At 40.9% G+C, this 12,185-nt stretch overlaps 1 protein-coding gene across 1 annotated transcript in view; it reads left to right on the forward strand.

Annotated features, from left to right (window-relative positions):
• LOC306880703 (E3 ubiquitin-protein ligase SH3RF1-like) overlaps positions 1-12,185 on the forward strand; it is a 65,077-nt gene that overhangs the window by 26,689 nt on the left and 26,203 nt on the right. The window contains exon 3 of the mRNA XM_079434424.1: positions 12,004-12,185. This exon is cut by the window's right edge and continues 94 nt beyond it. Within this exon, the coding sequence (XP_079290550.1) occupies positions 12,004-12,185 (182 nt within the window). The remainder of the gene's footprint in view (positions 1-12,003) is intronic.

Here is a 12,185-nt window from a genome sequence, read left to right on the forward strand (position 1 = left end):
AATCGGGCCCGTGGAACTCAGCCTGGAACAGCTTCAGCGTTGGCTGTTGGCACTAAAGCGCAAGCGTGTGTTTAGCACTTTAATAAAGCTTGCTACGCTAACCTCATTAGTCTCATTCTATCAGGCTCCTCCCCCTCTAACTACGCCAAATTACATTAGACCTTTTCCTGTCACCATGGCTGCCAGCCCACTGTTTTTCCTTGTTGTTCTTGTTTTTTTCTTCCTCTGATAGCTGAATGTTTGTGGTGAATATGGAAGTGCGATATGATATGTGACCATGTAACCAAGTAACTTTGCTCTGCTTAAACTTTATACCAGGTTATGAAAGAGATTTAGGAGATATTACAGGCCAAGTTACTAATCTGTTGCTCGCTTTTAACAGGATTTTCTCTTATCCAGACTTATTTGGGTTTGTTTGAAGAGATGAGAGCAGGTGGTCAGCTTGTTTCGTGTTAAAACTGAGCCGAGCTCTAGCTGTATAATCACCTAGCTTGCAGAGCTTTGCATTCTGAGTCCAGTGTGCTTCCATATACCGGCCAATGAAACGAAGCCTTGACAGTTAGGTGAGAGATTTGACATGTGAGAGCGAGAGAGGGGGTTTGTGTCTCTGAAGCCCGGTACACACCAAGCCGACGGTCGGCCGTCAGGCAGTTTTTGTTCGTCGGTAGACGAAGTTTTCTCAGTGTGTTCTGTGCCGTCGGCTGAAGTTGGTCCTCGTCGGCTTGTTTTCGGCCGATTCGACATGTTGAATCGGCGTCGGAGTTCGTCGATCAGTCGGGCCATCTGATCATTCTGATTGGCTGTTCAGCTGCCGAACCAGTGCGCGAGAAAAAAACCCTACTTGGCCGTCGGGTGTCGAGCGTCGGCTTGGTGTGTCAGGGCAACTTTGGACCAAGACGCTGCCGGCTTGGTGTGTACCGGGCTTGAGGGAAAGCTGTATAAAAGCAGAGATGAATTGCATGGATTGGGAGAACTGGCAGGAATAGATGGAAAAAAACATCCCAGAGTGAGGCTTTTTCACGTTTAGTTTGGTCGCTTCGTCCAAACGGCTGAGAACCGAGAAGTTGTTTTATTCATGTTTTTGTCACATTGGATTTTCCAAACTTGCATACACAGAACAGCGCTTTCATTTGCCTGCTGCCAATGCAAGAGATGCAAAAAATGAGACCTGGTCTCGGAAGACAATTTATTCTGAGATAAAACGTTTTGAGAAATGTGTTTATAACATGAGTGTGACCAGGAGCATGAAAGATGCAAATTATGTCATCAGTTACTTTTTACAACCGATTGCATTCATTCCAACTGTAAAACGTACCAGAGAAATGTACCCTAGACATTTTTTCAGGCCATTTTCACACTAACTCGAAAAAGTGAGAAAAGAGTGCACTCTCCGATGCTAATAACTTTTCTATCTCTTTCCTCCTTTTCACTCAGTCTGTTTTGCCACAAATTTGCACACACACACTCTGCTTCCTCCGTCATTGGGGAAGTCGTGGCCTAATGGTTAGAGAGTCGGACTTGTAATTCAAAGGTTGTGGGTTCGAGTCTCCGGCCGGCAGGAATTGTAGGTGGGGGGAGTGAATGTCCAGCGCTCTCTCCACCCTCAATACCACGACTGAGGTGCCCTTGAGCAAGGCACCGAACCCCCAACTGCTCCCCGGGCGCTGCAGCATAAAATGGCTGCCCACTGCTCCGGGTGTATGTTCACGGTGTGTGTGTGTGTTCACTGCTGTGTGTGAGCACGTTGGATGGGTTAAATGCAGAGCATGAATTCCGAGTATGGGTCACCATACTTGGCTGAATGTCACTTCACTTCATTATTTCTGCATTCGTAACAGCTTCATGCTGCAGTGAAGAGAGAGTGTGTGTGTGTATAAAGACCAGAAGTGTTGTCAGCTAAGTAAGGAGAGAGATACAAAAGAAGGAGAGAGAACATGAGTGTGTGGAGATGGACAGAAACAAAAAGAGAGAGAGAAAAGAGTGGTTGAGAGATGCAGAATACAGCAGTGATTGTGGGCAGTGGAATTGGGGTGGTGAGGCTTAGTGGTTAATGTTTGGGCACATGAGTGAAAGGTTGTAGGTTCAAAACATGCAGCAGATTGTCTCAGCAATATGCATCTACACTTTATAATAGATACTATCCAAAAAATGTGCAAAAATAGCATCTTAGGAACACTGTCGTTCTGAAGTTTGTGGTTGGTACTTTTTAAAAAAATGTTTTTGAACTTATTCTCCCCAAGACTGCATAGCTAGCTATTTGACAGAAATAGAGTTAGAACAGGCGATATTGTGAAATATTATTACAATTTAAAAGAGCTGTTTTTTATTTTAATATATTTTAAATGGAATTTGTTCCTGTGATGGCAAAGCAGATTTTTTTTTTCAGCAATTACTCCAGTCTTCAGTATCACAGGCCCCTTAGAAATCATTGTAATATGCTGATTTGGTACTCACAACCATTATCATTATCTCAGTTGAAAACAGTTATTTGTTGTGGTAAATGTGATGCATGTTTTTCAGGATTTTTTGATGAATTGAAAGGTTTAAAAAGCATTTATTTGAAATAGAAACATTTTATAACATTATTAATGTCTTCAGCGTCACTTTGATCAATGTAATGCATCCTTGCTGAATAAAAGTATTAATTTCATAAAAAACAAATAAATTGCTTCAAAAGGAAATGTACGCACTAGAAAGGGGTCTGATGGTGCATTTGATAGACAGTGACACAAATTATCCTTTAAGGTTGTAAATAGAGTTGGGTTAGTTTGAAATCAAGTGGGGAATATGGTAATTTGGATTTCTGAAAGCACTGAACCTGTCTGTCTGAGATTGCCATTGGTCAACGAATCCCTTTGAGTGTGCACTACAGCAAAAGTTAAAATTGTCTCCGCTTTTCTGCATGACGAAGCCCTACTTTAGCAAACCCTTGTGTTTTTCCTCTGAGTGCTCTCTGACATAGTGCCTTCTCGTTAGTAAGCACCTGCTTATGTAATCGGGTAGATGAATAAAAAAAGATGTGGTGAGGTTAAAAACTGAATGTTAATGAATCTTGCCTGTCTGTGTGGCCTTTTTTCCCCCAGTACTGGAGATTGAGAGTTGTGTTATTCCACCCATGCAGTGTAAGCCACCTGGCTTTACCATAGTAAGTGAGGTCAGGCAAGTGTACACACACACACATTGAGAGAAAAAGTGTCCACATACAAAATAACAGCACAAATTTGCTTTATTTTCCCAGCGAGTTACACATAGACAGAGTTACGCACATCCTTCATAAAAACCACATGCTCCTTTCCCATAATGCCACTATAAAGCCCAGACCCCCTCCATGTTTAAACAGTTTCTTTTTGATGACTAATCTGTAGCTTACAGAAAAGTCTTGCCTCAGCAACGTCTCAGCTGTACTCCCATATGTTTAGTGTTTTACTCAATGAAAGTCTTTTCTTCTCCTTTTAAATAGGCCTCTGCTTCTAGTTTTTGAACTTGAGCTTTACACATGCCTACTTCATGGTTCATTTGTCCACACATTTAGGCTGGGCAGCTTTGATCTCATGAAAGGACTCCAACTCTCGTGAGACTTTGCACCGAGTCTGTGGCAGATTGATTCAATCGAGCTGTAAGGGCAGTGGTTCCCATGAGCCCCTAAAGTGAAGTTTGGTTCCCTATGGCAAGGTGAAATGCAGAGGTTTTTTGGAGGTCGCTGACTGTGGAACAGGTGCGGGTTGTAATGAGGTGGGATGGTCACATGGCTTTAAATAGTCACAAGTGTATGACTGGATGACCCTAACGAAGGTAGAAGGTAAATGGAGAGGGCTGGGAAAGAGGGATCAGGGGAAAGCCATTCTGCTCGGGTTCATCTGTGATCGTGGTCCAGATGCACATCTGGGGTCCAGACAGCTAGCCTAGTGTTTTCAGAGCTTTACTTTTCCTCCTGTTTTTGTGATTCTCTCTTCCTCTGTTCTGTGGTTTATTGTTGTTGGGATAATATCTCACAGGCATTCATGTGTCACTATAAAATGTGATGTCTGTAAATTTAAGCAATCAACTCTTTCCAGCATCATATAAAATAAAAATAACAAGGTTGTTGACAAGATTGCATTTGTGTATTTTGTGTTTCTGTCTAAAGGGTTGAAAGACAGTGTAAAACTACGGAGGACCGGAAGTAGCACTTAGCTATACAGTGGGGAAAACAATTATTTGATCGTCTGCTGATTTTGTTCGTTTGCCCACTGACAAAGAAATGATCAGTCTATAATTTTAATGGTAGGTTTATTTGAATAGTGAGAGACAGAATAACAAAAAAATCCAGAAAAACACATTTCAAAAAAGTTATAAATTGATTTGCATTTTAATGAGTCAAATAAGTATTTGACCCCTTTGTAAAACATGACTTAGTACTTGGTGGCAAAACCCTTGTTGGCAATCACAGAAGTCAGACGTTTCTTGTAGTTGGCCACCAGGTTTGCACACATCTCAGGAGGGATTTTGTCCCACTCCTCTTTGCAGATCCTCTCTGAGTCATTAAGGTTTCGAGGCTGACGTTTGGCAACTCAAACCTTCAGCTCCCTCCACAGATTTTCAATGGGATTAAGGTCTGGAGACTGGCTAGGCCACTCCAGGACTTTAATGTGCTTCTTCTTGCCTTGGCCGTGTGTTTTGGGTCAATGTGATAATACCCATCCATGACCCATTTTCAATGCCCTGGCTGGCTTCAATGACCTGGCCCTGACGGTACATGGCCCCGTTCATCGTCCCTTTGATGCGGTGCAGTTGTCCTGTCCCCTTAGCAGAAAAACACCCCAAAGCATAATGTTTCCACCTCTATGTTTGACGGTGGGGATGGTGTTCTTGGGGTCATAGGCAGCATTCCTCCTCCTCCAAACACGGCGAGTTGAGTTGATGCCAAAGAGTTCAATTTTGGTCTCATCTGACCTCAACACTTTCACCCAGTTCTCCTCTGATTCATTGGCAAACTTCAAACGGGCCTGTACATGTGCTTTCTTGAGGAGGGGGACCTTGTGTGCGCTGCACGATTTCAGGCCTTCACGGCGTAGTGTGTTACCAATTGTTTTCTTGGTGACTATGGTCCCAGCTGCCTTGAGATCACTGACAAGATCCTCCCGTGTAGTTCTGGGCTGATTCCTCACCCTTCTCAGGATAATTGAAACTCCACGAGGTGAGATCTTGCATGGAGCCCCAGTCCAAGGGAGATTGACAGTTATTTTGTTTCTTCCATTTGCGAATAATCGCACCAACTGTTGTCACCTTCTCACCTAGCTGCTTGGCGATGGTCTTGTAGCCCATTCCAGCCTTGTGTAGGTCTACAATCTTGTCCCTGACATCCTTGGACAGCTCTTTGGTCGTGGCCATGTTGGAGAGTTTGGAATCTGATTGATTGATTGCTTCTGTAGACAGGTGTCTTTTATACAAGTTACAAACTGAGATTACGATCACTCCCTTTAAGAGAGTGTTCCTAATCTCAGCTCCTTACCTGTATAAAAGACACCTGGGAGCCAGAAATCTTGCTGATTGATAGGGGATCAAATACTTATTTGGCTCATCAAAATGCAAATCAATTTATATATATTTTTTAAATGCGTTTCTCTGGATTTTTTTTTGTTATTCTGTCTCTCACTGTTCAAATAAATTTACCATTAAAATTATAGACTGATCATTTCTTTGTCAGTGGGCAAACGTACAAAATCAGCAGGGGATCAAATAATTTTTCCCCACTGTAAAAAGAAATCAATTATCTTTTTATTAACTGAAAAATAAAAATATAGGCCTAAATAAAATTTTTAAATGTTAATTCGAACAATAAAATCATACATTAACTAATTTTTAAATGCACTTTCGTGCAAACAATGAACTTTCGGTAAATTGTAAGATGAATATTAAGATGAATAAGCACTGATTTATTCAATTGTTATTTTAACGTTGCATCAAACTACATCTTTTAACATTAATAAACAGTTTTTAAGGTCTGTTTTTTAAAAGGTTGACTTACATTTTTATTCTTTAATTAATGAATTGAGAATTGACCATTTCATTAGTCTTACATATAGTCCAAAAATGTAAAAAGTTGGTCTCTTGACTTTTAAAATGTCCTCTTTTTTTCCCTATTTTCCTTTGTTTTTTTTGTTTAGTTTTTTTATAATTACCCAAAACCATCAGTTTTTCTTTATTATTACTTCTCTGTCTCATGACCCACAACAAATTTTGTTTATTTTACAGACATTTATGGACACCTTAATATCTCAACTCAGTATGGTTTGAGCTCCCTGGAACAAACCCGATCTCTAGAGCACATTTACTTGACCAGTTTACAATGAGAAGGATTTGTGTCTCAGTCCTACATTTTTTAGGAGTACTTAGGTAGGTATAGTGCACATATAGAATGACTTACCCTAATTTTTATATATATATATATATATATATATATATATATATATATATATATATATATATATATATATATATATATATATATATATATAATTTTTTTTATTTTTTAAATACCCTCACTTTCGGGTTGAGAATCTAGTTGGGACCAGTTAGGAACCTGAAATTTTCGCACCTGTAAATAATAAATCACTCAAAAAAGGAAAGTTAAAAATGGCCAAGCAACCTTCACTGTACCACTTGAGATGGATTAAAGGTCAAAATCTAGTTTTATCTGTTTTGTAATGGGGATTAAGCTTTTAGATAACATTATTTAAGTGTTTTCCAATTTTCCCTCTCAGTGTGTCAAATCAAGTGTTGTTTTCTAGCATGCTGCCATGAAACTTCTGCATCTTGCCATCTCCCCATCTCTCATTTCTGTGTTCTGCTGTGAGGGTGACAAAGAACTGTGGATCTTCTGCAGATGTTGCCATGGAAACCTTAACTACCCAGTTTCACTTTTGACCATGGGAGCACACTGCTCATTTGCTGGATATAAAGGTCAAGGGTTGAATGTAGAAAGACAGGACAGCAAGCACATATCTATAACCTGATTAGCTCTCTAACTGTTCTTCCTCCCTCCCTCCTTCTCTCTCTCTCTCTCTCCCTCGAGTCTAACCTAAACACTGTTCTTTCTGTTCCTCATCAAGATCTTGCTGCAGTCTGATAAGCCTTTGCTTCTTATTGGGTTCAAATGATAGCAGTAGACACATATGTTCCCACTGCCTGGTCAAACCTGATGTTTTGTTATTCAGACCTCAGCCCTGCATCGACTGCATCAATTCCTTCCTTTCCTCGGTCATAAATGCCCACTCAGCATCCTCCACACCTGATCTATCATCCTTTACAAAGTAATTATCCACTAAAGCTTTAGCAGGGAGGCCCATTACTCTTGAGGTAAGAAGTATGAGGCTTCAGAAACAGCTGTAGGTGGGAGTCCATTTTTAGCAGAGGACACAGATGAGGGACAGGTCAGGTCATTTCCCAGTGGTCGTAAACGGAGCCATTAGCAGCCCATTTAAGTTAATATAGATGTAATGAAAACAACATGGCTGCCACACGCACACAAACTCCTGTCAATAAACCTATGCCATCTCCATTTGGTGAATCTGAGTGCGTTAGGGTTACGAGGTAAGCACTACTCTCTGATGGGCTTGATTGCTTGTGCCTCTCGGGAGTTGTACTCTTTTTCCTGTCATCTCTCTGTGTTGGGGGATTTCTTAAGCTAAATTATTCTAGATGGAGGTCAGACTGTTTCCTGCCCGACCCTCCCACCCTGACTCCTATAACAGCTCTTGTAAAAACCATCAGGGAAACATTGTACTGCCCTTCTGTGCACTGAGAGCGTTTTAATGCACCCTTTGTTTACTCCAAACACACACTGATTCATTCAGTTAATGTGTGGAGTGTCTGTTTCCTATTGCACCCCAGCTGGTGTAACCTTTTTTTAATTACTTTCTCATCGTAATTTGCCTTTGGCGTTGACTCTTAGCACTACTTTAATACATTTTCAAGGGCTGCAGACTGTGACTAAAATAAAAAAAATTACAACAATGAACAGCACGAACCGTGATGTCGATTCGCAAGTCAATGACTCTTATTAACCTGTTCTTGTTAATGAGTCAATCATAAAGATTCACAAAAGATTCTCAAACTCACTCGTTAATTACCAGATCAGTGAATTGTTCAAAGCAGTTACTAAGTTTAATATTGATTGTTAAATGAAAGTCATTTTTCTGTGATGTCTGATTCGAAAGGAACTAGGAACTCTAATACTTAAGGTTTGTGAGACTTAAATTGGTCCGTTTACTGATATGTTGTTCATATAATCTGATACGTTATTTTTGTTTTCTTTCCATACAAAAAGTATTCTTGTAGCTTCATAAAATTAAGGTTGAACCGCTGTCACATGGATTATTTTATCAATGTCCTTAATACCTTTCTGGGCCTTGAACGTTTCAGTTGTGTTGCTATCTACGCAGGGTCAGAAAGCTCTCAGATTACATCAAAAATATCTTAATTTGTGTTCTGGAGAAGAGCGACATGAGGGTGAGTAATTAATAACAGAATTTTTGGGTGAACTATCCCTTTAAATTGTTGTCAGTATACTAAAATGTTTCTTTGTCATGAGACAAAGAAGAGATTTTCAAATATTTATGAAGTAAAAAGTTTTATTTGACCCCTGATGGTTTAATTTTTAGTGGCTCCCTAGTCATTTCTTTAGTCTGGGGCCCTGTCAACCTGTCCAAAACATGATCTAGACATTGATGGGTCACAGATGAGATGGGTGTGAATTGAAAAGACGAGAAACGAGGGAGGCGACTGGAAAGAGTGTTCTTTGAGTGAGCTAAAAGGCTGTATGATATGACATTAGTTTGCCTCTAACAGTGATTTAGAGATGTTTAGGGATGTTTGTGGATATTAGAGCCTTAATAGTGATTGATGGCTTGTGACTGGGAGAGCTCATTAGTATTGTATTACACATTTCTCATTAGTGCTGTATTAGGCACATCTAGCTGTCATGCTTTGACAGATTATAGGAAGGTTCCACTCTGCATTGTGCGACGGAATCTAAGAGCCAATCCCTTGTTTATTATAAAAAAAATTTTCTCCTCAGTTTTTATTAATTGTATCACTACGAATAGTTTTACAATTTACCAATGTGCCCTCGAGCAAGACATTTAACCAAGAAGAGGTGAGAATTATTTTTTACACTTCATGGTTTTAAGGAGTTTTGATTCAATTCAAGGCATCTCATTGCCTACGTTTCATCACCTGTGAACGCAAAACTCTAGAATACAGAGTTCAATTACTCACATTTATTAACTGAAACTTTATTTTCAGTTTTTGGCTAAATGAAAACTTTGATTTTGGTTCATAGTAAAAGATTAGTTTCAGTCACTAAACTTAAAGTGATAGTTCACCAAATTTAAAAAAAATAAAATTCTGTCATTTAAATGAACTATCCAAAATGTGAGCAGGTCTTTACTATAATGCAAAATTACTGAATTGAGAAACAGTTGAATTCATTAGAGCCCCCCCCCCCCCCCCCAATCTTGGTGTAAATTGTACTGTACTGTAAGGCACTGGAAAGAATCTACGAAGTGACAAATTAGTTGTAATTGGTCATTAGAGAGGATGGATCAGCATGCCTGCAGTGTAGACACGCTGAAAGCCACCAGAGGTTTTTATTTTGTTACTAGGTATTTTTAGGTATCTTGTTTACATTATAATCTCATTTGCTTCAGCACTGGGGAGAGTTTTAACAACATAAAGGTGTTGTTGTTTTTCCCTCCAGTAAGAGAAGTTTTGAGCACAGCAGTGAATAATTTCAGGCCTGTTGGACGCTCAGAGCTGTCTTGCATTAGTGTTTAATATTGTGTAGTTCTGATCCAGGTTCATCCAGTCGTCGTCTTCAGATCTTCAGGGAGACAGACTGGTGTTTATCCCTCCTGTCCCATGAAAGATTTCTTGGAGCAGGATGAGTCTTGAGATTGGAAAGCCTCAAAGGCAACGAGTGGCTTCACTTTTTTTTTAAATAGAAACAGTGAGGTTCATGTAACCTTAACAAACGGGCAAGCATACACACGTACACCTTCAGTGCCCTGTTTGGCCTGGATAAAAGCCTGAATGCGGTTCTTTCATGTCGGTCCAGTTCAAACGATCTTTAGCGCCCTTCGTTTTCACACGCAAGGCTTCGACCGGAAAAACACACACACACCAGCCGTCCTAACATTAATTTGCTCAAACTCTTCTTTCTTTTTTTCTTTCTTTTTCTTTCTCCTTTTCTTTCTTGCCCTCCTATTCTTTTTTCGTTTCTTATCCTCCCATCTTATCCCTTGTTCTTTCGTGTATTTCCTCTTCTCTCACTCTTTCTGTCTGTTTCATGCTCTAAGCTGAGCAAAGTGGTTAAATCTGCAGATCTGCTGACAGCTGCCTTTTGAGAGAGGCCCACAGAAGGGGGATGAAAACAGCACAGAGGTGCACAGACGAATGGAGCTTTGATTTTTCAGTTGGTCGAGTCTGTGGACTTGAGCACAGCATTACGTTACATCAAATAAAGCTGTCGGCCCAAATTACATAGAATTGTGAGCAAATAACATTTCTTAAGTTCATCTTTATTTCCTGTTTGGTTTGTTTTTAAGTTTGAGAAAGGGATGTGGTTTCTGAAAGGTCAGTTTGCCCTCTAGTTAGTTGTCTCAGTGTCTGGCTGGCCATCTGTCCTCTCTGCGGTGAGTGCTGCTTAGTCACTGTCTGATCCTCCTCTGGACTGAACAGTACCACATCAGTCTCTCTCTTCAGTTTCCCATGTTTTCTTTCTTTCATTCATCCCATCTTCCTGCCTGTCTTCCTTTCTTTCTGCCTACTTTCCTGCCTTTTTACCCACCTACTTACATTTCTACCTTTGTTCCCTCATTCCTGCCCACCTACATGCTATCCGTTTTTCTATCCTTCCTTCCTTTCTTCCCTCCTTGCTTCCTTACCTCGTTCCTTCCTTCAGGCCTACGTACTTATCTGCCTGCCTACCTATCTTCCTTCCTGTCTACCTGCCTAACCAACTTCCTTCCTATCTACCAACTTCCTACTTTTCTGTCTCATTACCTACCTTCCCTCATGTCTGCCTACCTAACCAACTTCATTTCCAACCTGCCTGCCTGATTCTCTTTGTCATTTGTTGTGATTATCATTCTCCTCACTATACGCAGGAGATGCATGCTACAGTGGAGGAAGCCCATGGGGCTTTATGCTGGGTGGTGGGGGGTTCTCTTGGACAGAGGGCCCCTCTCTTGAACAGTTTGCCTGAAAAGGGCTCATTCAGTTCAGCAGAACTGCGTCTTCTGCCTCCTCCTCCTCTCTGGCTGTGGATCATTGTCAGGCCTGAAAGGAGCTTTGACCAGTTCCCGACGACTGGTTCTGCACCATAAAACTCCACGCACATTGATAAATAGACTTGCCCCCACAACATTGTGAATCCATTGGCATATCCCAGAGCATTTTGGGTTTGTCAGACAAGGAGGCAGTCAGTAAGTTAGGCAACACAGACGGTGCAGGACAGACAGAAAATGCAGCTCTGCACAGTCAAACACAGAGACAAGCCAACAAGGTCAGACTGAAAGACAAGCCAGACAGACTGATTGCTCATATGCAGCACAAAAGCTAGCAGTGAGCTTATGTGATAGTGTTGTGTACTGTATAGCTGAGCGAAGACTGTATATATGTGGTTGTTTGTTTCTTTTCATTCTGCAGATGTCCATGTTATGGATACTATGTGATAGGCTCCAAAGATAGCAGTGTATAGGTTTTAAAAAACCTTGCAGCAAAGGGTTTATTATAGAATCTCTGCCTTCACTTTACACTTAACACCCTCCTCCACTCCACACATGGTCACGCTCTATGAAAGCTGGCTGTGGCTATCACGGTCACCCTTCGCCTGTCCTATGATTTTGAAAAATGAATGTGCTTTTGAGTGCTGATCTTGCATTATCCATGAATCCAAGTTGCTTTGGAAACCCTGGGCTCCCACTTTTAGTAATCCTCCACTTCTCTTTCTCTTTCCTGCAGGGAGTACCTCAGCTACCTTGTGCCAAGGCTTTATATAACTATGATGGCACAGAACCAGGAGATCTCAAGTTCAGCAAGGGTGACATCATCATCTTGCGCCGGCAGGTGGATGAAAACTGGTACCATGGAGAGATGGGCGGAGTCCATGGATTCTTCCCCACCAACTTTGTCCAGGTCATCAA

Source organism: Barbus barbus (assembly GCF_936440315.1).
Source record: "Barbus barbus genome assembly, chromosome: 14".
NCBI classification, from domain to species: Eukaryota; Metazoa; Chordata; class Actinopteri; order Cypriniformes; family Cyprinidae; genus Barbus; species Barbus barbus.